Raw genomic sequence first — 25,836 nt, 5'->3', positions numbered from 1 at the left:
CTTTATGTTGTTGTCCACATAGATGACATCATGAACTCTAGTAGTCTCCTTATACAGTCATTACAACACCAAAACTTTAAAGATTCATAACTTTTGCATTGATGGTCTGATTTTCCTGAAACTTTCACTGATGTGTTCTACTAAATGTTGCTACTTTCACTCAACCCACATTGCTCTTTGAGTTTTGGTTTCCTTTGAAGTTGGGCATTTACATGAAAGTCCAAACATTCTGTGTCCAATCCAGGATCTTAAATTCTCCTTTACAATTACATAGTCTTTGCCAATTCATCTTTCTTAAATTCCATCACTCTACTTGACTAGCCAGACTATCTCGCGTTCAATTACTCTCGAAACATCCATTTTTTGATTACATATCACTCTTGACGAGTATCATTAAATTCTCTGTGTGATGAAATACTGTATGGCGAATATTTCTTGAGGTCTTTATTTTCTCGGATTTCATGAGTCAGGTGCTATTTGCGAAATTAAAGACAAGCGAAAATAATGACTCTGATCCCAATATGAATGTGACACACAGGTTTACATTTCTCTGTTCAGTACAGTACGCCACGATCGCGAATTAAACACTCGCGAAATCGTCGGGAAGTCCCAAAAATTTAGACTTGGTAAATATGTGGCGTATACAGTATAACAACATCCTTATTGTATTCAACTATTTGTTTATCTGCCCATCTGTTTCCATCTTTGAATTGTGTATCTGGTCAAATACAGTATATACCTGTTGACCTACTGACCTCCTGCCAGATATATCATCCTTGTGTGGTAAACTCTGTGTGATTTTCGGAGTTCCTGATTTCAAGCAATGTTACATTTCCTCATTGGAGGTAACTATACAACAGTCCAGCTGTAGTGTGGGACAATGAAGTCTTAATTGGTTGTTTGTTTTCTCATGTTTTTCTTTCCTGTGTGGGGGTGGGGTGGGAGGAAATGGTCACAGCAGGACAGGAGTTAAAGGGATGTTATAGTATTGGTTGAGGTGAGGATTCAGCTTTTAACGTTTTGTGAGATATCTAGAAATCTCTCTATGAAATGTTAACTCGTTGAGGATGGGTTGATTTTGCTCCAGCATGCATTTCCCATAGTCACCTCGGGACTCGTCCTCAATCAGTTAATTAAAGAGCATACAATTCTACAAGGAATTCAAAGTTTATTTGATGAAAGTCAGTTTTGTTTTTGAATGGCTGAGATATCTAAAAACAAAGTAAAACAAAGTGATCCTAATGAAAGGATTGTCTCACCTTTAATTAGGACACTTTGTTTTGGATGTATAATCTCATCCATTTCAGAACCAATTTTTATTAAGTAAACATTGAATTTCACCTGGAATTACATGCGCTCTGATATTTCATGGGAGAGATCTCATTATCTCATCCAAAAAGTTAGAAACCTGAAGCCAGATGACAAAGCAAAACTATACCATCCCTCTAAATCTATTCAGTCCCCAATCTTATGTGATTCACCTGCTAGTGCTATCTGTCTACAGTCTGTCTGTATTCTATGCATATTGATAGTATGAGTGAATTATAGAATCAAGCATAACATCACACAGTGCATTCACATATGAACTGGATGAATATACATTGTATGCCAAATTTGTACATGTGCTGGATTTCCACAAATGTCTAGGCAAGAGCAGAGACATACATTGTAGATAGAAGTGAATGATCAATCCATGTTTCAGTTGACTAAGAATGAATAGAGTACCGGTAATAGAATTGTACTAGTTTCATGGAGTGATTAGGCAATTTACAGATGACTCATGCTCACACTGCTTCTTTCTCATAGGTACATGGAAAACTGACTGACTGACTGACTGACTGAATGAATGAATGAATGAATGAATGAATGAATAAATGAATGAATGAATGAATGAATGAATGAATGAATGAATGAATGAATGAATGAATGAATGAATGAATGATTATGAATGTATACTCAGTAGTGTGTTCGCAGGCACACATCAATATGCCCATATAATTATATACACACAGACATATAAACATACAGTACATTACAATCCCACTTGACAGTGACTGGTATTGACCGGTGCATATCATCCCACAAAACACCCTTATCTTGGCATTTACACTAAACCATGCACAGATATCTATCCCATTGGTATCCATGACAACAAGTACACATGCCTGGTTAAAACACCTAGAAATGAAACAATGATAAGAAATCACACAACAGTCTCATACCATGGTGTGGGCAAATGTCTTTGCTATAGCAAACCTTCACTGATTTTTTTTCCCCCACAAAATAAACCTCATCAGAGGTCATGTTACACATCAAATTATACATCTACAGTTGTACATCTGTATCAAATTATAACTACAATTGTATGACACTGCTAGTGCCAAGATATAGGCAGCAGTGCTGAATTTGATCTTGTTTTTGTTAACATGTGCAGTATTGATGAAACTTACCAACAATCACGTTTTGTTCGCAATCTTTTTCCAATCATCCCTCTTTCTTTCTCTGAAAATGACACACACACACACACACACGCTACTTGTACTCCGATGTTGTACACAGAATCATAGTATGAACCGCATGTGAGGAAGGTGACTCCATATTTACATTGAAGTGCATATGAGTAGAAGATGTGTGTTACCACCAGCACAGCACCCTACTGACCAACGGTAAATGTTTAGACCATGTAATAGGCAGAATATATCTTGGATTGCTCAGAAAATGTATACCCTTCTGGTATTTAAGGAAATGAAGTATCTACCCATTATTATTTCTAAGGATTTAGTCATTTCTTTTTAGGCAATGTTATTGAGGAAGGATGGAAGTGGTTCAGAGACAGCACAACTTTGTAAAGCGGTTTGTGGTTCCGTTTAAGCGGTCAAAATAACTTAAATCAAAACGTTTGCTGCATTGAGTTTTGTTGCACTTCAGCAACGTTTTCCAGTTATTAGGTGAGCACTGTATTGTGGTAACAAAACATGATCAATGTGTGAGTGATGATAGACATTTCTAGCTACCTGTACTCATAGGCTATCATGGTAAGCTCACGTACTTGTCTCTTAACCATGAGTAAGCACATGTTTCTGTGAAATTTTGATCAGTGTTCTATAAAGGAATATTTGAATGATAGCAGGAAACTGATACCTATAGCTCAGGATATTTCTCCTGTTTTTACAACAGTTACTCTTCTGTGAATACTTTCATTAAAGGAAGAAAACCACTCTTTTGTAAAGTAATTTCAAGTATATATTTTTATTTGGTTAGTGTCTTAATAGATTTTGTTTGCTTTTAGCTATTCGAAAAATAATGAAGTGGGGTAGAAATTGGAAAGGAGGGAAAAGAAATGGTTAGATGAAGGGAATTTATCTTGGTGATGAGAAGATTCAAATAGAAAGGAGAAGTCTGTGGAGGGAGAAAGGATCGCTTGAAAAGAATTCAGAGAGAGCTAAAAAAATATACTGAGCACATTGTGTCGGCTCCCACGGCTGGGAATCTCTCGACATTTTTAGCTTAGAGTACGACATCCTGAAATGTGGATTATTGACCAGGAGAAAGTGGAGTCACTGATTTTCAGCTCATTTCTCCACTTTCAGTCACCCTTATTGATTAGATTTAGATGGGGAGTACAAAATAAATATGGATGCTGTTGGGCAGAGTCCAGTTAAAATTATCGTATTCATCCATGATTTTTTTTTTTTTTTTTTTTTTTTTTTGTGACAAAGTATGGATATGACAGTGCTTTAACCAGGAAAGCCAGCCTGTGGAAAATCAATGTCATAGTGAACATGTAGTATCCAGATTATTTCAAACGGCATAGAGAATGTTCAGCATTCCTTCAAGGGCATCTACTCCTATTCTTAAGTCACTTCAAGAGTGCGAGGGAGAATCAATTCTACTATGTGCAGCCACATTCCATATTACTTGCAGTGCTTGCTCCTTTTCTGCTGTAATTCCCTGCGCAAATTTCGTTGACTCCCCCCTTTTTTGTTCTCTTTTTTTTAGGCATATCTACATGTTTGGATCACTGGCCTTGCATCATAGAAGACTTTAATTCACAATATATGTATATCTGCCACTTTGTGCTTTATTTGTAATGACATCTACTGTAATTATTCAATTTCTTTCATGTGTATGTGTAGGACTTTTATCTAAAGATTTCTAGTGGCAAGATATGAGCAAGATGTATAAAGTGAGCAAAATGTATTTTATCATCTATCTACCACAAAGTACATGAGAAATATTCACAGCATGAAATTTTCATGAATTATCACTGGCATTTATAACTATGCCTCTAGTTTTGGAAAACAGCAATCACAACATCTCCCCCCAAAACACACACACACACACACACACACACACACACACACACAAACACTCCAAAGTGTTTCTTTTGGCTCTTGATTGTAATGAAGAAGATGTTAGTCACAATTTAGTGAAATTTCCCTGTAGGACTAAAAGTGTTGTTATCAAATGAATAAAAACTATATCAAAATATTAAAAAAAGAGTCCCTCATAATAAAATTTCTTGGTTTACTATACTAGTATAAGTATATGGTAAGTCATTTGTAAAACCTGCATTTTTTAGCAAGATTTGGTATTAAATTTATCAATGCCAGATATCCTTAAATCTTTCATATTTTACATTATGACTGCATAACTACAAAGTTGCTTTTAATTCAGACATAGTGTGTTTAGCTAGGCATTTAGTACCAGCACCCTCCATTTTGTCATTTGAAATCTTCTCTTAAATAGTGTGATTGTTTTGGTTGTGTCTGCCTCTGAAGACTCTAAGATTAGCCACGGGGAAAAAAGAAAAGAAACTTTACACAAACCCTAGAACAGTGATTTAGAGCTATTGTAATTTTTTTTTAATGTTATCCCACCTGCAAGACCTTCTCTTTGTAAAGCCCCCTCTCGCATGCTGACTCTGAATATCGATATTTGGTAAAACTGTCATGGAGAAATCATTCCCCTTTATTATGTCTGCGGTATGAAATTTGCCCCAAGCAGCCACAGCAACAAAGAATATTCTGCAGGTTTAGAGTGTACATATATTCTCAATAGTACAGTATAAAAACACATTTGTTGTACACATTCCTTTTGTTTGTGATGTTGGTTAGAGATTCCACAAATATAGCAGATCCTTAAGGATATGTGCAGAAAAGCAGGTGTTCACAAAACTCCACAGCTGCACCCAATGCCAGTGCTACAAGCGTAGGTTCTCTGGACTCAAAAGACTTTGAGACCAAGAAGCAACCAAGCATAATCAGGAAATGCAGAATGTCAAACATTTCTGGTTTTAACCCCTTGAGGCTGACGTTTGTGTGGTTTTTTTTTTTCCAAATGCATTATATGCCCAGTGTAAATACAGCTTGTGATGTAAAGGTACTAAATTCAGCAGTCGATGGGATAAATTTTGTCAAAGTCGCCGTGTTCATGTTGCCGTAGTTCCATGCAGTTATTCCATTAGGCATGCCATTCAGTCTGTTCACGCACCGTGAACGCTCGCATCCGCCTTTAACGCTTGCCTCGCATAGCCACGGGTGTGTCTGTCGTCAGAAAAGGAGGAACGAAACGAAGTGACAAGTTTGTGGAAAGAGGAAGCATCTGAATGTGTCTTGCATTTTCAGGCTGTTTCTTCCAGAGGTACAAGAATAAAATGTGCAGACTCATTACTTAGCAGTCAGTAATTTTTTTCAAAAAAATGTTTTCACCAGAATTTCCTAATTTCCGGATAGAAAGGAAAAGAGGAAGGATACACTTGTACATACAGGAACAAGAAAAGAGATAGAGGCATCTTAAGTGATGATGTCATGACATAGCATTTTTTTTTTTTTTTTGGGGGGGGGTTAAGTTTTAGGGGCTTTGCCCATATTTAATCCCATTGCTAGAATCTTGAGTCAGTCCTTCCTGCAAGTTTCCAAGGAATGAAAGACACTTAGGATTCATATATTCAGATAATGTAGCCTTAAGATCTGATAAAAGTTTGCATGCATATTTTCTTGAATGATATATTGGAAGGCTAACCGTTTGTGCTCGAAATAATATGTTCGGTCTCAGGTACATCATTTTTCTGATGTTTGGCAAAGTGTAGGTCAGTACAGCATGGAAACATCTCTTCAGATCACAAACATTTAAATGGAGGGGGGTTTGATCTTACGCTATGGAAAGGATGAAATGCATGTGTGACAGACTAACATTATGAAGGGAGTATATAATACACCTGTAAGAGTGTGTTTGTGCCTTGAAGTTAGAGAGTGAAGGTAATACGTGCCAACGTGACTCCGCTGAGTATTAGCTGCGACATAATACATCCGCCCTCCTGCGGTACACCACATCCAGCATTAATGTCGCTTGAGGCGCAAGGGCGGCATTCATGCATGTACACTGAGAATGTCTTTGTGGAGTGATTTTCCAACGAAAGTGAGAATCGACTTGGCAGTCACTCGTAAGGTGTTGATGCAAGATTCAAATCAATTGTGCTTGTGTGAAGGGGGGGGGGGATGTGTTGAGGAGAAATTCAACGCAAAATAAAAATTAACACATTCTGTTACTTGCTGTCAGCTGTGCCTTTACAAATCATGCATTTTCTTATTTTTTATTTTTTACTTTGTAACAGAGATTTGTGTACAATCCATATCCTTCAAATATAGCTTCAATGAAGATTGATGTCAAAACAAGAAATCAATTGAAGAGGAAATACAACCATTAAATGTATTGCAGGTTGCATTTTGTCTTGTGTAAATGAAGAGATATTTTTGTACAGCAAGTTCTGCTCTCAGCAAGGTAGTTTTTATTGTAAGGAAATGGAAGTTGAGACTGTGTCAGAGTTGAGTGTGGCTCAAGTTATGCACATCTTCAACAGACAGTTTCAGACTGTATTTCAAAGATTGAAAAAAAGACAGTGTAGCTGTCAAAAAGTCATCGTGTTATGGCGATAGCCAGTCTGTCATTCGTGCCTTTATATTCTCCCTTGTGCAAGATGATCAGTGTTTAAATGTAGAATTTTAACAAGCAAACAATTCACAACCGTGGACATGTTTGGAGACAGTCTGTGTCAGTTGTTTGGTATTGCTTTAGATTTTTTTTAAAACTGAAATCTGATAATTACGTGGGCTTTGTTGAAATCTAATACAGGATCTGATACCAAGGGTTGAGGAAAAATCAGTTTTGTAATGTCAATATTAGTAGGGCTTTGCCTACAGTAGGGTGAACTAGAACGAACAGACTGTTTATTTAGTACTTCACTGTACTGATAATCGATGTTTGATAAAACATCATAGGCAAAGCAAACATCCCAATTTTCAGTAAAGGTCGTGTATTATGAGGTTGATGTCATGACAGAAATTTGAATATGTTTGCATTCTTGGAAGAGTACTAGTCCAACAGTAAACTAAAATTATGGGAAAACCAAAGGCATTAGTTAATAGGCTGTTACAGTGAGATTACATGCTATATTTTAGTGTACATACATTGGGTGTAACCAGGGAGGTGCTCCCTGGTGTAACTTCATTTTCTGCCAGGACTTGTTCCTTCCCTGAGAGGGTATGGTTGTTGTTGTTTTTATTGATATACACTTTGCTTCTTCTTTTTTCAGAGCAATAAACCACCCTCTCACAAGTACTGGGTTAGGGGGGAAAATGGCATCCTAGGCATACAATATGTATAGTTGATAACTGCCATGATCGCCATTGATTTGCATGTAGATTTTTCTTAACCCAACAAGTCAACCACATTTCTTTATGTTTGAGTGCTTGACTATGTACTATTCGCTGTTGGTATATCATAAAGTAAATTGTAAAAAAAAAAATAATGATAATAACTGTGTTCACTTGAGCCCTTTGTTGTTCATATTAGGTGTTCAGTTGCAGAACTGTCTAAAGTCTCGATCATTGCTGAAATCAACCTACAATGTATTTGTGAATTGGCAACATTCCCTGAAATATCAAAGTTGCTGTTTTTCTCTCAAATTGGCATTTGTCATTGATAAACTTCAGGCTGAGTTTGGGTTGCGGATTGAATGAATCTAACCAGTTTCATCTAATCTTTCTGATCTCCACTTTAAGATGTTAAAGTTAAATTCAGAGGTGCCATTTCAGCAGTGACTGGATAATTGATGGGTCCATGTATATTACGTACCAGGCAGATTGTGTGCTGTGCTTAATTGTGATAGTTTGAAATATGTTCAAATACAATGCCATCTTTCTGTTGGTACTTTTTACTAGTATGACCAAAGTTCTGTACAATAGTAGCGTGAATTACATTATCATGTTAACTATTTCAGAGGCAAAGTGATGTTAGTGCAGTAAATGTACTGTGTAGTATCTTTTTAGTATCGTAAATCACTCAATATTGAAATCTTCCCAGGTTAGAGTGCATTTTAAAGCAGACACAAATGTGCTGTGTGAAGAGAGTTTGTTATAACCTGCTAAAATCTTGTTTGAATGATGTATGGTGTATTGGTAGGCATTTGAAGACCACTGTGAATGTGGAGTTTTGTGTATCTTTTCACTGCAACCATGATGAAGTGAATTTGAAGAATCAGTTATAGTACAGTGATTTAATATGAGAGCATGACAATTTAATTTTACCACAAATATGACCTTAACTACCAGTAAATAAACCAAATTCTCTAAAGGCTTTGATGAATCACTCCAATAGGACAACTCTTCTGGCACCTCGATCAATTTCTCTACCACCATTGTCTCTGCCATCACCACCTGCACCGGAGTCCACCAATGTCACCACTACCACAGTAATCACCAAATCCACAATCCTTGACCTGCCTTCTCTTCCTCATAAACTTTACTACCATAGCCACCATTAACGCTGCTTTTCCTACCACATCCATGACACACTTAGCCACCAGCTCTCATCATCACTGACATAATCTTATACCACTTCTGCCACCTCTGCATCAATTCCCTCCACCACTGAGCATATGAGATGTAAATGCTGCTACTTCTTTACACACACCAACCGCTCTATTGATAATTGCCTTATCAACAATATCACCACCATTGTACCCCATCTGCTTGGACCCGACGCTAACTTTTTTGTCTGATGGCCCATTTGGGCCACTAGAATCTATAAAACCGACATTTTGGTGGCCCCAAGAGAAAAACATATTGTAGTGGCCAATAATAAAAGAAAACATAACTGATCCATTTTGACTCCTATGTTTCCAGTTGGGGCACCAAAAAAATAGTCTTTTTTGAGAATGTGGTGGCCCAACACCAATTTTTAATGGTCCCCGACCACGGCTTGTATGTTGAACCTTGTCAAACCACTACTACTACCTTAGTCACAACCTCCATCACATCCACCAGCGTGCTGGCATCCCAAACGATCAGAGATTCCTTGATGATAGAAAGCTGTCTATGCATTGATGCTCCTCCTCAATCTCTGTCTCTCTTCAGATGGTCAGTCCCAGCTTCGGCAGCGGAGGAAGACGGCCTACGTGGAGTGGAACAAGTGCTTCGACTCCCATCTCTACGATGGCCGCGTCATCCAGATCATCATATACAACCGGCCCGAGTCTTACATCGCCGAGGCCAATTTCAAGGTTAACGCCCTGGCCGACATGTGCGGCATGGAAGGGAAAATCGAAACAAAATGGGTGAGTGAATTTCGCACTTTTTATCAGTCCAAAGAGGTCATTCATTGACAGTGGTTTTGATCAACAATACTCTCGAATCACGCTTCTCAACCTGTTGAACTGGAGGCCCACTGTGGCTACTCTAAATTTCTTTTGAGGCTCAGTCAGATAAAAAATAAATACTTTTTATTTATTTTTTGGCCAACATCATTACCCACATGATAAAGCTTCACAGCCCACTGGTAGAGAAGCATGGTTCCAGGATGCTAAACAGCATTTAGTTTTCTTCACAATACACAATGTGTTTGTGAAGTACACATATCTTGACATTTCTTACTATGCCCAGAGATACTGGACTGGTTAGGTGTAATCGGAAGGATCCGAGAGGACAGAGAAAGCTGCAGAACAAGAATAATTCATGTCGGGAGTAGACATTCCAGAAATTCTGTGATCTATCAAACAGCATGTTTGGGGGACATCTATGCTCATAACATTGATTTTGTTATCTGCTAATTTCAGTTGAACATGATAACACAGTATCCACCGCTTCATTTCATACAGTTGTATGGAATGCTTATTTGGGTTAATGTGATGCAATCCCTTACGTGTTACCATGATGACAAGCCAAGAATGTTACAGTTAAAAGAGAGTGGAATTAGATGTGTATCGCTGCTCTATCTAATATTGATTAATAATTGAACCTCCAGTCGTCATATTTCTTGTAGCTGTTGTTTTAATATCATGAACACCCGCTTCTTGTAACCACTACTCACTTTGTGGAGAAGAAACTTAAGGTGATTGTTCTAAATGACTGCGGGCAGTAGAGAGAGCCTATCAAATGTGCGAGTATACTCTTCAGAGGTTCTGCACAGTACAGGAAGCAGAAGAAGAAGAAGAAGAAGTGTTCACTTTTAATAGACTAAATTAAATCTCATCAGTGGCATAATTACATCTCATCAGGTGATGAGGGTGACTCTCAGCGGTGTCAAAATTAGCTCCTATAACCACGGGATTAATGACCTTAAATGGACTTTCTCCCCCTCTCTCTCTCCATCTGTACATCTGTGTCCGTCTTTCTCTCACCGTCTCTCTGTCTGTTTGTCTGTGTGTTTGTCTCTTTTCTCAATCCCTGTTCTATCTCTCTCTCTCTCCAGCTGGAGTTAAAACCAAGCGGCCGGCTACAGGTCCAGCTCCGATGCTTTCCCGAGGAGGGATCAGGCGGAGGTGAGGAGATCATGATGAATGCCTGGAGGGGGTGGGACTTCTGAACAGCCAAGCATACAAACTGTCTGCATGCTCTCACATACCCCTAGCCCTCCCCTACCCTCCTCCCCCCCCCCCCCCCCCCCCATCCTCCCACCAGCCACTTATATGAATAAAAAGCGAAACAAACCATACCAAAGCAGGATAGGGAGAAATATCAGAAGTAATTGAAAGATTCAAAGAAAACATTTTGCTCCACTTTGTATAAATACAATTGGCTCTGGCCAATACCAGGGACTGTCAAGACTGTTGGGGTTGGTATAGTCATGTTTTCAGGAAGTGTTGTAGGAAATGTTTTGTCTGTCCACACAATGAATGGAGTTTACAACTCTCACTTTCTTCTTTCACTGTACAAGAAAAAGAATGATTGTCTTGTTCAGCTCTCATCTCACCAGAAAGTGGAATCTGATTTACATTTCATGTAATCTATAAGTGGAAATCTTTGGGCACACACAGCAATTATTCCAGATCAGGAAGTTCAAATGCCTGTTTGAAGAATGAATGATTCTACTAATGGGAGAGAAAGGGGGGGGGGGGGGGGAAGGGGTGGGAGGTTGCAAAGGGTGGGGGGTAGGAGAGGAGGAATATTAACTTGTTACCCAACTGTAATTAGAGATGTACCCTTTGACTATAATAGTTCTGGGTTTGTTTTTTTTATGACTACCAGTGCTTCTCTTGATTGCAATTTTGGCATTAAAGTTGTTAATTGACCAACTCAAACATAAGAAATATTTATCAGCTCCTGGAGTTTTTGTTGTATTATGATATTAGGAAACATCATCTACTCCATGTAACTGTATTGTCTGAAATTATTCACCTGAAATTTTTTTTTGTGAATCTTATTTTTTTTCCTTACTCCTCACTTTTTTTTTTTTGCTCAACCAAACGAGAATGTAGACAACAGCATGTGATTTTTTTTTTTTCCTTGGGGTGGGGGGGGGGGAGCAGACATTAAGATCTGCAAAATGGTACACAATCAGAGTTCAGGGAAACTGGTTGTTCACGAGAAATTAGTCAGCGTTTAGTTTTCACTTTCACTTGACTTTTCTGGTGATGTTGAGTAAACATAGGACCGTCAAGATTAAAGTGTCCTCTCACTCTTAAATAACAGATACAACTTTATGGTCTACAAATACCAGTTAATCTTTTTTGATGTTTTCTCCTTTTTGTTGTTAGTGCCGTGGAAATGACGTTTCAATCCCATCAAATTCTCTCTATTGTTGTGTTTTATTAAAGGAAAGAATTGCCATATGAATTTTGTGGATCATCATGGTTAAATCCCCTTTGGTGTACACTAAACATGTACGTTGCATTTCTGAGTTTAAGTGTGCACACTATGCATCTCATTTTGCTTTACTATTAATGATGTTTTGGTGCATTGGTCACTTTCTGCGGTCAGATGCCATGTCCAGTGTAAGAGCCCCGACTCGCCAAGACACCAGCATGGAGAACAAGGATGACACAGGTGGGCTGACCCGTCGCCGTGTGGCCATCCGAAAGGCCAAAGTTCACGAACACAGGGGTCATCAGTTCATCGCGCACTACTTCCGCTCTCCCGCGTACTGTTCCTATTGTAATGAGTTCCTATGGTAAGTTGAATGATGTACAGAGAGGTCCCCAAAGCCATAAAAGAAGACATACATGTATCCTTAATGTGTACAAAAAGTAGCAGTTTTTTAGCAGGTCAATGAATATTTAGGCACAATATAGCCAACAGTGCCTAAAGGTTAGAGTGTTTGAATGTTAGTATTCACTGACTTACGCATCACGTGGTATGTCCTCATTATCTCTCACTTTTTTTTTTTCTTTTTACCATATCTGACCCTCACTGATGAAGGATGAAGATTGAAATGAATGACTGTTAGATAATATTCAAGTGCAATTACATAGCAGAGCATAATCTGAGATGAATGCTAAAATTTTGAAGGTTGATGACACAGTATAAGGTTAGCGCAAACTGTTTAAAGAAAGAATGAGCTTGGGTGAATACAATTTGTAGTAACTACAATGTGACAGCTATTGAATGTATGGAATACCTGTTGTCAAGTTGAGAGTTTTCTCCATTCTGTTTTGTGACAGGGGTGTCGTTGGCAAGCAGGGTTACCACTGCCAAGGTAAGACTTTTTATTTTTACTGATCCTTCGAAGTCTTTTACTTTCCATCAAAGTCATGTTGTAACTTTGTTTCTAAAAAAAAAAGGAAAAAAAAAGAAGATTAAGAATCATATGTGACTGCCTCGCTCAAAACCCACAGAAAGTAGACCAAAATGAACTTGCACTTTTGACATAGCTTAACAGGGTTAGCTTTAAGCTTTAGAATATGTTACTTATGTAGTACTCTACTGCAGCATCTAGTAATCACAGTTACCTTATTCAGCAGCCAAGCAGCAGCCAAAGGAACCTGGAGAATTTGAGATACTGCTGTGAAAAATGTACTTTTCAGAATATTCAATATTTGTTCATTTCTCTTTGAAATTGGCCTCAGATCTCATTTTCATATATCAGTAGTATCTTGCAATGAAAACATTTCCATGTGGAAAGACTTACAAATGGACTGTTTTGTTTTTTTTACTTTGATTGGTGAGAGTCAGAGTTGAATAATGAAAATGTCTTTTGATCTCATGATCTTGTTTTAAAGTGCACATACATGTACTATTGTCATATGGAAAAAAAGCCACATACATTGTAAGGTATATCTTACTAAGTGGTAAAAAAAAAGAACCCAAAGCACAACAACATCAAACAAAAAACCCATGCAGTTATCATGTTGTTTTGATGTGATGTAGTACATAACTTGGTTCTTTCTCACAAAGCTCAACTTTCATGACTATTGTCATCTCTGCAGAATGCGAGCTCTCCGTTCACAAGCGATGCTTCGATTCAGTGCTGAGTAAATGCCCGGGTACTGGCAAGGACACGATGGAAACAAAGGTATCGCCATGGAAACCATTCACGCACACACTCTAGACTGCTCACTATGATGTGACGTGAGATGTGTATCATCAGATTACTTGAATATCAGAAAAATCTTTCCAGTCCATTTAGAGACCTCTATAAAGATGGTCTGGTGACATTAACTTGTGAGGTCATAAAAGCGTGGAGACAATCTGGCACAGTTTTGGCATAACAGTTGCCAGTGTCCTCAATGCAGATGATGCACTCATAACACTGTCAAGTTGTGTTTTAATAAGCACTAAGTGATGTGAGACATTTTCTTGATTCCAAATATTGTTTCAGAAAGAATTGCTAACAATGTATACGAAGACTATCACTCACAACACATGATGCACTATTTGTGATAAAGTGTGTTTTATATCTTTCTTTCTTTTTTTTTTTGGTGTCGGTGTGTGTGAGTGTGCATTTATTTATTTATTTGCTTATTTATTAATTTATGTATGTATGTATGTATGTATGTATGTATGTATGTATGTATGATTGATTGATTTTTGATGATATGTCTCTCTTAAGGACACATTTTTTCTTATTAATAGTTAAGGACAAGTCCACCTTCATATATATAAGGATTGAGAGAATGCAGCAATATTAGTAGAACACATCAGTGAAAGTTTGAGGAAAATTGGACAATCCGTTCAAAAGTTACGAATATTTGAAGTATCTGCGCAGTCACAGCTGGAAGAGAAGACTACTACAGTGTATGATGTCACATGTGTACTACTATATAAGGAAAATAAAAAGAGAATTTCACAAAACTTTGCTTTTTGAATAAAGCGCATATTTCTTCGACTTGCTACTGACGTATGTTAAGGGTAATATTATTCCCCCTGCCTTCCGAAAAAGAGAAGTCGAGTGTTCTTTTGTTATGCGAGAAAAATGGAAATATGTTGAATTTTCTTTATTCTTTACATCGTTGTACTCATGTGACATCACAAGCTATAGTAGTCTTTTCATCAAGCCATGACTGAGCAGAAACTTCAAAAATTCCTAACCTTTTAACGGATTGTCCGATTTTCCTCAAACTCTCACTGATGTGTTCTACTATTAAATATTGCTGCATTCACTCAACCCACATGTCTATGATGGTGAACTTGTCCTTTAAAGGATTTTAGGGCATGGTAGGTGTTGTTATGTGCATGAACTCAGAGTGAAGAATAGGCCTATATGTGCTGGATATAAGCTCCAATATCTTTCAGCAAGCAGATAGACATCATATATGTGTCACCTGAAAAGCAAGACCATGTTTCCTCCCAAGACCTTAACCCGTTGAGGACAAGTCCCGAGTGTACTCAGGCAGGTGTCTATGGGAAATGCGTGTTGTAGCAAAATTAGCCCGTCCTTAATGGGTTAAGCGTGTTAATTACCAGGTAGTCAGCTTTTGTGTGTTTATTCTGTTGTCTTCTTCCTTCCAGAAACTGAAAGAGAGATTCAATATAAACATGCCGCACAGATTCAAGGTGAACAACTACAAGAGCCCCACCTTCTGCGACCACTGTGGGACTATGCTCTATGGTCTATTCAGGCAGGGTGTCAAATGTGAAGGTGAGCGTTTTGAGTCACCCGTTACTATCATTACTTGATGTCAGAGCTGGGAAATTCAAATTTTTATCATGGCCTCTGGTATAGCAAGGAGTAGACTGAGGTTCTTCAAGCTTGCTTGTATTGAGCCAGAAAAAAAAAAAAAACATTAATAAGAGTGCTCATGTTGATTAATTTTTGTTTACGTTTCAATTTCAATCTGACACAGAATTTTTGTAGAGCCACAAAACATACTGTCTCTGATACGATATGGCTTTTATTTCCATAAATTATATGCAACCATTTGCATTTGATATTTTATACAATGATCTTTTAAAATACTTATTTCATATGAGTTGTTGGGCTGAATACATGGTCCAGAGGCTCCACATTTACTTTTACCGGTATATAGGATAAGAGATATAGTTTCAATTTATGAAAGAGTGTAGCTGTTGGCATGCCACACAAGTATAATAATACAACTAAAACACAGCAGTAGATATATCAACAATGTATCTGTTAACAGAATGTTGATTTGACCTTTTTTTCTCTCTCTCTCCCTCTCTGTTTATCCATCCATCCATCTATCTATCTATCTGTCTATCTATCTGTCTATCCATCTTTCTGTCTATCTCTATCTATGATTCCATCTATCAATGTATCTATCTTTCTCTCTATCTATCTATCCTGTCATTCTATCTATTTATTTATCTATCTATCTATCTATCTATCTATCTATCTATCTATCTATTTACCTATCTATCTCTCTATCTATCTATCTATCTATCTATCTATCTATCTATCTATTTATCTATCTATTTACCTATCTATCTATCTATCTATCTATCTGTCTGTCTACCTGTCTGTTTTTCTGTCTCTCTGTCTCTGCAGTGTGTAATGTGAATGTACATCATAAGTGTAAAAGCAAGGTGCCCAACCTATGTGGTGTCAACCAGAAGCTACTGTCAGAAGCCCTCACAAGTATCGAGGTGAGAGAAACATGGCATGTGAAATGGTCCTCATTTGGGGGGAATCCAAAGGTAGTCTGTTTAATGCATATTCATGAGGGAGATTGTCATGATATGTTTTGGCACAGGCTACAGTAATGAATAATTGACATCATTGCGTCATAGGACAGGCCCAAAAGACATCAGGTGGTCAGCAATGGGTGCATCAAAGTCCAGATTTTGAACCTCTTGCTGGGAACGTGCGACAATTTTCACTTCTTGATGACACAATCTGATGCATTTGATTGAAAGAATCTGTCTATCTTCAGCTGACAGTAAGTTATCTTCAACATAAATGAAACCATGTCGATAAATCTAACAAGTGTTTTTTTTTGTTTTTTTTTCAATCTGCTAAACATGACGGTTGCATCAGAGGACATAACAGCCCCTTTTAGGTGAACTTTAAGGAGAAGGAATGCCTTTCTTCTGTATATGCTGTATATATTTTCCCTTATAGGCAGAGCTTGACATTAGCAGTGGGGCCACTAAAAATTGGTGTTGGGCTATCAGATTGATCTTTTCATGGCCCAATTGGGCGACTAAGATTCAAATTGAATTGTTATTTTGCTTTTATTTCAGGCCACCAAAATTTCAGATTAAAGATTTTAGTGGCGTGAATTCACCATCAGACAATGAAGTTAGTGTCAAGTCCTGATATATGTATTATGCGAATTGTTAGTAAATGCTACAGCCTTTAATCTAGATGAACTCTTTTAGAAAATGGTCTGTGACATCCATTGCATTTCCTCAATGAACTCGTTCCTCTTTTTTTCTCACAAAAATATATCAGGATTTCTTCCTATGTGGAATTTATCGTGATGATTTTCAGTCTTAATCTTTTTCTGAGCCGTATTTTTTTTGTCTTATATTTTGCTCATATGGAATAGGTCACCAGATCTATGGTAAGAAAGTGATTCTGATATTTACCCCTATTTCACATGCCTCATGAAAAAAAAGAAAAATGAAAGAACTTGCCACGTGTGTATCACTATTGTTACAGCAAACCAAACCCATGCGAGCGTTCTTCAGTTTGTGCAGTTTTGTGATAAAAAAAAAAATCATCATTTCATCATTTCTAGGCAGACAGTACCATTTATTAAAGATGCTCGTAGGTATTATATCTGCTGGGCTGTGAAGGTATATCAGCACTAGGTACAGCATGACAACGCACACAATTTAACTATGACATTACTAGTAACAGCGTGTCCCTGATGAAATCTTTGACAATGGATCCCGGCCAATAGAGATGCACAACTAACAGAGAAATATATGCAGCATATTGAAATAATCTAAACTTGTGATTTCGAAGAATGAATGTTATGTTTTGGATGATAATTTGTTTGGTAACTGCAATTTCTGAAGTTTCGATGATATAATTTTTGTGTGCACATGCTGCATAAGTGCACCAATATTGTTTTTCCTCACAATAGTGTGGTGAGTAGCATTAATTTTGGTGAGAAATAATGCTGGTTTATTTACTTATTTATTTATTTATTTATATATTTATTTATTTATTTGTTTATTTAGTTATTCATTTATTCATTTACGTATTTATTGTAAGCTGTCATGATGTATACACTCTCAACTTTTCAAGCAGTAAAATATGATGACATGCATAATCTGTTTGAATGAAAGTTCTTTAAAGGATCTAACCTAAATGTGCCCCCGATTTCCCTTAAAAAAAAGACAAATGAACACACTAACATCACAACAGAGTCCAGTTTTTTTTCTCAGATAGTTGTCGCTACAGTGTCACTACAATGACCATATTAATTAAGTGATCATAAGTGGCAGCTTGACATAAGGCAATTAGTTTATTTGTTTTGTTTTGTTTGTTTATTTGGCTGTTAAGTTTTCATTTAAAGCATCGTTGTATCTGAGTCTACCTGATAGTTTGGCAGTTTATATTTTATACCTTTTTTGCTCTTAAATGTAGAGTGAATTCCCTTTTCACTCTTTTTGTTGTTCTAAATAGGACTCGTGCTTAAACCATTCAATATTTTTTGCCTTCTATTGTGATATGATAGCTTAATTTAGTAGTTTGTTCCCATGTAATTTGTTTTGGTGTATTTTAAGCAATTTTCATTTTGTTAAGTGCTATTAAACAATAGTATGCATTTTTTTGCCATATAAAAGCATATAGTTTACTATATTACAAAGGCATTCTCAGTCCAATTATTTTGCATGGCATGAACCATATTGTTTGATAAGAAAAAGAGAAAATATACTTCTTCTGTCAAAATCCCTTTCTGTGAAAATATGCACTCTCTTTTTAAAAGGTCAACTAGTTCTTGCTGCAGCTCAATACATTTGTAGGTTTCTGCTTGGAATACTACTACAGTAGTCGTTATGCATTCAAGGACAGAGTGCTGTATATATACCACAATCACTTGCATATCCATTACAGACTCCATTGTCCATCTGAGGAAAACATAGAAACATATACAGTGCTGTATAAAACATTACACCACATGCTTGTGTGTTTCATGCCATAATCACAAAATATGGCCACAAATATCAAACTGGTGTTGCGTACATTTTCATTTTACAGAGAGAGAGAGAGAGGATGATATTTGAAGTGATAGTGGAAAAGTGAGAAAAATGTGAATGACCCACAAGTAGCTTGATTGACGGGAGTATTTCAGAAAAAGAACCAGAAGTAAATTATTAGCATTAATTGCTCTTCATGCCAAATATGCTTCAAAGGCATAATTCAAACTTATTAAGACTAAACAGGTATGCATGAGTGTTCAGTACTTGACCCCTAATCAAAGGTGGTACAGAGATGACAAGAAACATCTTTTAACCTTCCACCCACTCCCCCTCTCTCTCCCCCTCCACCTCCCCCCCCCCCCCTTACCTACACCGTGAAAAGAAAAAAACTGATAATGATAAACAATCAATGAATTGAGGAGGCACAATTTTACCTGTGTTTATTTGGTTTATGTTTTGCTTGTTTTTGCTATAACTCAGAATTTCTCCTAGATATTTATTTCTTAACATCCTTCCCTCGATCCCCCTCCCCCCCCCCCCCCCAAAAAAAAGGAACACCTGGTAAATAGAGGATGGAATCGCACAAATTGCACAAAGTACATAATTTGTTACTTACTAATTTTACTTGCATGTTTTATGAGCTGCTTCAGTCTTTTAAGAAGTGAGAAAGAGTTTATCTTGCTGCAGCTCATATGCATGAAGTGAAAGGCATGTTAAAACCACATTTTAAGCTGTAACATGGTTTTCTAAATCCATTTTAAATTAGTGTGTAACAAAACACCATATATAGGGTATAATTAACCCTTTCACACACACACACACACACACACACACACACACACACTTATTCTTGATATTTGTGATGTAGATAATTGATGTTAAAGTTCATTGTTTTTGTACTGTTATTTTGTATTTACCATGGTAACATACATCTACTGGAGATGGAAGGCAGCTGTGTGTATTTCCACTCAAATAAATTGCTAGAGAGTATCAAAGTGATGATGTCACGGTCTTTTGTTATAGCTTGGGTTGAAACCAGGTGCAAGCATGGTTAGGAACAATTAGTGTTCTCAGATATTTGGGCCAGATGAGGACGTGGGGAACCAGATTCCATGGCTGTGACATCACATTTTGGTACTCTTATGACAAAAAAAAGGAATCATCATCAGTCCATAGGAAGTCTGTGTGATTACAGGCAAGCATAGTTCAGGACTGTCCTTGAGAGGAGATAACATGGGAGTAAGATCATCAAGTGAAGATGGCAATTTCATCAATTTCATGGTTACATGTATTCCTCTTCCTCAACTGTTCAAATCATTTTAGTGTGTACACTTTTGTAAATCGATCATTCTTTTAATAGTCTAAGTGTACATTGTGTATTAGTCTGTGTCCATGACATTATCATGATGTGCATTGCGTAGTGCGCATTCCATCATGTATATTTCATCAAGGGCATTACTACATCACAAGCATGTCACATCGAGTATGTAATTGCCGTAGCTCCTAGACTTTCATTTCACAATGTGATGGCCCCAGTAGATCTCATTTCTGAGCATTGATGTATTACTTATTCAACAGATTCTGGTTCATCACCCCATCTGTAAAATGTGTAACTCTTGACATAGTTGCTGCTTTAGATTCAAATCATTTTTCACATTTTAGAGACTCGGCATATGCTGTCGTTTGCTCATTTTAATGCTGAAAATCATATTGCTTGTGCCAGTCAATTTTATATAAGAGTGTTCCTAAAGCTAAAAAAAGTGTGACTATCTCAAATGCAAGGCACACCAGTCATGTTGTTCGGCAAATGTGTTGACAATGCAAGTGTATCTCACAGTAATAATAATAAAAAAACAACAACAACAGACCCCCCCTCCCCCCCCCCCCCCCCCAAAAAAAAAAAAGAATCATGAAGCTTTGATTTTAAGAAGTCAGAAAAGTCTGATACAGAGTATACTTTTGATCTTACGAAGTCAGGAAAGTCCAAATAGACACGAATGTTTTCAATAACTTATAGCAATCTACCCAAGTCCTGTAGATGGTACATACTAAATTCTGGGTGAGTAGTTCATTGTCTCCAGGGGCCCGTTGCATAAAACTCCAACCGGACTTTTTCCGGTTGAAATCACAAAATTCCGGTTGGAAGCTCCCAACCAGAGTTTTTATGCAACAGATTTTACATTCTTAAGTTAGCAACCTTAAAAAATTCAGGTTGGGCAAATCCCAACCTGAATTTTTTAAGGTTGCTAAAAAAGTTTTATGCAATGGGACCCAGGAGGTAAGTAAAAATGCTACATCAGTAAGGCTAATGGGACAATAGTTTGGAATGTGTAGGAAAGTGACAGGAAATGGGGATATAACAAAAGACTTCTATTGTATTTTCCAAGTTATCCAGTGTATGGAGGAACATCAATACGATAACTGTGGTTGCACTCTTTTGCTTGAATACTCGCAGAAAGCAAGAAAGGTAGCGGGACCCGGGGCCGCGGGCAACGGCCAACTCACATTCCCCCCAGTGGATCCAGACGACGATGAGGATCTCGATGAGTAAGTGTGATGGCAATGTGAATGCAGTTGGGCAGGGTCTATCATTTGTTGTGTGGACTATGTAGTGTGGGTTTACTCACTGGTGCTAACCTCTATCCCTCCCCCCCCCCCCCCCCCCCCCCCGCCCCAACACACACGTGTTGCCAGTATAACTTAATCTAAATATACCACGACACATATTCGTAAAGTTCCCTTCTTTGTTTGAACAATAATCATTATCAAAATATGTCATTCAATTGTGAGCAACTTTTCTCTGTGTTTGTAAGATTCTGTTCAGAATTACTGCAAGTTACCTCTTGGCTGCACCAATGTTTCTCAGTCCATGGACAGACCATCTTTGTTTCTCAATCAATCAGTTATTAATCACCTAAAAGCAAATTGAAATTGTTACTGGAGGGAGATATGTTTTATTCTCATGTCATTGATTTATCAACCCAAAATGTACTATACTTTCCTCATGTGGAGACTAATGCTTTATTGATTTTCCCTTCCTGCACCCCTCCAAACCTCCCACCCCCCCCCTCCCCCCCCCCCCCCTCCCCTTTTAACTCTCCAGGGCAGTGTATGAGCCTCTATGGACCACTGATGGGCCACCTGACAAACCTACTAGTCCACCAAGGAGGTACGCCATTGAGGACTTCCAGCTTCTGAAAGTACTTGGAAAGGGGAGCTTTGGCAAGGTACGTGGTGTCTCAGTCTGGTCTAGCTGTGAGATATAAGGGGCAGATACAACAGTAGTGGTGTCCTTTTGTTTGTTTTTTGTTTGTTTGTGTACTTAGTAAAGTAAATTTCAATTCATTTTTTAATTGTTTTCAAGTCAATTCTGGTTGTACAAGAGTGCTTGTTGGAGGCACAGACTTTAAATGTCTGTGCCAGATTTCTTGACATTTGGAAATGTATTATTACCTTTGCCAAGGAGGTTATGTTTTTGTGAGCATAGGTTTTGTTTGTTTGTTTGCTTGTCTGTTGCAAAATAACACAAAAAGTTGTGAACAGATTTACATGATACTTAACAAGAAAAGTTGATAATGACACGAGGAACAGATGATTAAAGTTTGGTAGTGATCCGGGATTTTGTATAAATTTTTGAAGAATTTTCTTAATATCTTTTGGCAAATAGGGTCAATGAACTTGGGAGTTCAAGCTGCGCGTTTTTGAGGTTTGCATACGTGCACTTAAGCGCATGCTCTGCTCGAGGCGCCACGCAGCATGCAGGAAGCTGATGAGGTAAACACAGGGCTTCTTTGGGTAAATTGCAGAGACTCCAACTCTCCCGCTTTCGACGGGAGATCTCCCGCCGAAAACCCATTTTCACAAAATCTTCCGTTCACCGCTTGGATTTGATTTCTCCTGCCCTGGCTCTGTGTCACCCGCTTGTATGGTTTTGTAGATGCCAGTCAATTTCATAATACACATGCGTGAAGAGCATCTGCACATGATATATGAAATGAAGTTTTATTATTTAAAGCCAAAATATATTATTTGATTCATAGAATTATTACTTACTTAGTACCATCGTATGTTGAAAATAAGCCTGAGATAGCACGAGAGAGCATCTATAGAACCCTATTATGACCCAAGGGACTTCGCGCACATCAAGTTGGAGTCTCACGCTTGCGAGGGGTTCAGGTGGTAGAATCTCCAGATCATCAGGTGCTTGGAGTTGGAGTTTCTGCAATTGGGCAATATTCAGCATGCATGTATGGGTGGAAATGAGCTGCGTGATGGAGATCTGCGCTCTCCGAGTGCTTTTCTTAGGTGCGAGTGTGATAACCCTTTACGAAGAGAAGGTACATGTGATGTTATTGGTAATATTGACCAAACATGGTTGGAAAAAAGTGTCTGTTTGGTGCTCCTGGTTAATGGAACTGTCTGGATGGCATTCAACAAATCACCATGCCAAAATGTAAGCCTTGTGGCCTTTCACCCTCAAAACTCTTACACTTTATTTGTGTTTAACAAGACATAGACATGGTTTACATGATACTTTGTGTTTTTAGTGGATTTTTGTCAACCATTTGTGATATTACATGCCTGAGTTTGTGTTGGTCAGTTGTTTTTTTTTTAATAATGTCATATCAAATTTCCTTCACCACGAAGTGAAGGAAACAAGAATACACAGTGTTGTGGCTCAGTGGATAGGATTGAAGACTCTCAGATTTGAGGTTCTCTGTTCAAGTCCATTGGCAGCAGTAATAGTTCTCCGAGCCAAGACATTTTATCCCTGCCAGCTGGTCATTGGGAGGAGACTAGCAAGAGAAATCATTTCTGTGACTTACATTGTGTTTGATAATCCCTTGATAGCTTCTTTACTTGAATGTGTAGAGTGATATCGAAATCCATTCCGATCCAGGATTAATAAGATTCGAAGAAAGAAAATAATAAGATGAATGAAGTGGCATATTATACCCAAAGTGCAGTGTCATATTCCGCATTTTTTTGTTTTAATTTTTGCCCCCGCAGGTGATGCTTGCCCAGCAGAAGGGGACCAGCAAGTTCTTTGCCATCAAGGCCCTGAAGAAGGAGGTGGTCCTGGAGGATGATGATATAGAGTGCACCATGGTAGAGCGTCACGTCCTGGGCATGGCCTGGGCACACCCCTTCCTCACGCACCTCTACTGCACCTTTCAGAGCAAGGTCAGCCCCCCTTTGCCACCTTCCAAAATAATAGTGTCCGGTCTCAAACTTGAATAGGAATCAAAGCCAGGGGAGACGTGTACGGCAAATATTTCGCTCTTTGTGAAATTAAAGACACGCAAAAATATTGACCCTGATCACGCTATAAATGTGATGCACGCATATATATTTCTGCGTTTGGTACAGGACTTCACGATCGTGAATTTAACCCCACGCGAAATCGTCGTGAAGTTCCGATTCGCAAAAATTTAGACTCACTTAATATATGGCGTATACAGTATACAATTGTATGGTGTTATTCAAGATGTCTTTTCTGGCAGTTTTCCTATTTTCATTAAAAGTTGTTATTTTCTTTTCTCAGAATTTGCCCATGCAGAATGCGTGGAGTTTTGCATCAACTCATGAAATGTGTATAAAGCTCAAAATATACTTTGTATATAGGCTTATGTTATGTTTCAGTCTGTGTTCATTCTGTCATTACTTTCATAGTGTGTTGGAAAAAAGCTTAAAGGACAAGTTCACCTTCATAGACATGTGGGTTGAGTGAATGCAGCAATATTAGTAGAACACATCAGTGAGAGTTTGAGCAAAATCGGACAATCCGTTAAAAAGTTACGAATTTTTGAAGTTTCTGCTCAGTCACGGCTGGATGAAAAGACTACTATAGCTTGTGATGTCACATGAGTACAACGATATAAAGAAAGAATAAAGAAAATTCAACATATTCCATTTTTCTCGCATAACAAATAACACTCGACTTCTCTCTTTCAGAAGGCAGGGGGAATAATATTACCCTTAACATACGTCAGTAGCAAGTCGAAGAAATGTGCACTTTATTCAAAAAGTAAAGTTTTGTGAAATTCTCTTTTTATTTTCCTTATATAGTTGTACGCATGTGACATCATGCACTGTAGTAGTCTTCTCTTCCAGCAGTGACTGCGCAGATACTTCAAATATTCGTAACTTTTGAACGGATTGTCCAATTTTGCTCAAACTTTCACTGATGTGTTCTACTAATATTGCTGCATTCTCTCAATCCTAATGTGTATGAAGGTGGACTTGTCCTTTAAAGGGATGGTCAGGGTTCCCATAGTCATGGAAAATCCTGGAAAATCCTGGAAAAATTTGTGGTCATGGAAAGTCAGGGAATAGTCAGGGAATTTGGAAAATTTGTGAAAAGTCATGGAAAAGTCATGGAATTGCATTTACCTCTTGGCTATGGCAGCTTTCCAGTTTGTCGTGTCTCACAACTCTCATACTCTGTGATCATACTCTGCTATTATAATTGGTGTTCATGATTTCCAATTTTCCCAGTTTTGTGGCATCCCAAATTCTACATAACTCCCGGGACATATGTGACCCGCTACAACAAAATGATCCTAAAGTCGGGCGAGGTCGATTATTTGAAAATTGCATGATATAATCCCCTAATCTTTCTGCTTTAAATTGATATACAACACATATTATAAAAATAATCGGCTGCGAAGATATCGATGTTTAAAAGAGAGCATGTCGAGACGTCTGGAAAATCACTGTTTCGAGAAAAGCGTCCTAAAAGTCTTCCTTTCGACGCAATCGCGATCAAGGGACACGCAAGTCAGTTTTCACCTCTGGACAATAGAAGGTTAGCCCAAGCAACCCCCGAAGAGTTCATTCAAGCACATCAGCGTCGGCGGTCTCCTCACCAACCAATCAGTGACCAGGATGTGATAAGCGGCTGAGCATAGCGCACTCCGCCCGCACGCACCAGTCGACTGGGCAGTATGCGAGCTTCACGCTTCGGTTAACAGCAAGCAGCAAACTGACCAATGAGATCACTCTG

At 38.0% G+C, this 25,836-nt stretch overlaps 1 protein-coding gene across 2 annotated transcripts in view; it reads left to right on the top strand.

The window, feature by feature from the left end:
* The window catches only part of LOC139734045 (protein kinase C delta type-like), a 74,872-nt gene that overhangs the window by 44,470 nt on the left and 4,566 nt on the right, over nt 1-25,836 (top strand). Inside the window, exons 3-13 of one of the 2 annotated variants that reach the window (XM_071644855.1) lie at nt 9,417-9,616; nt 10,750-10,819; nt 12,258-12,447; nt 12,938-12,972; nt 13,703-13,788; nt 15,225-15,354; nt 16,222-16,319; nt 17,225-17,239; nt 21,286-21,377; nt 21,934-22,057; nt 23,841-24,014. In XM_071644855.1, coding sequence (XP_071500956.1) covers nt 9,417-9,616; nt 10,750-10,819; nt 12,258-12,447; nt 12,938-12,972; nt 13,703-13,788; nt 15,225-15,354; nt 16,222-16,319; nt 17,225-17,239; nt 21,286-21,377; nt 21,934-22,057; nt 23,841-24,014 — 1,214 coding nt within the window. The remainder of the gene's footprint in view (nt 1-9,416; nt 9,617-10,749; nt 10,820-12,257; nt 12,448-12,937; nt 12,973-13,702; nt 13,789-15,224; nt 15,355-16,221; nt 16,320-17,224; nt 17,240-21,285; nt 21,378-21,933; nt 22,058-23,840; nt 24,015-25,836) is intronic. The other variant, XM_071644856.1, reaches the window with a different exon arrangement.

Source organism: Diadema antillarum, unplaced genomic scaffold, assembly GCF_040938485.1.
Source record: "Diadema antillarum isolate AM-2024a unplaced genomic scaffold, OU_Dant_1.0 seq00000507_RagTag, whole genome shotgun sequence".
NCBI lineage: Eukaryota > Metazoa > Echinodermata > Echinoidea > Diadematoida > Diadematidae > Diadema > Diadema antillarum.
The sequence above is the reverse complement of the archived record's forward strand: the minus strand, read 5'-3'. Positions and strand labels throughout refer to the sequence as shown.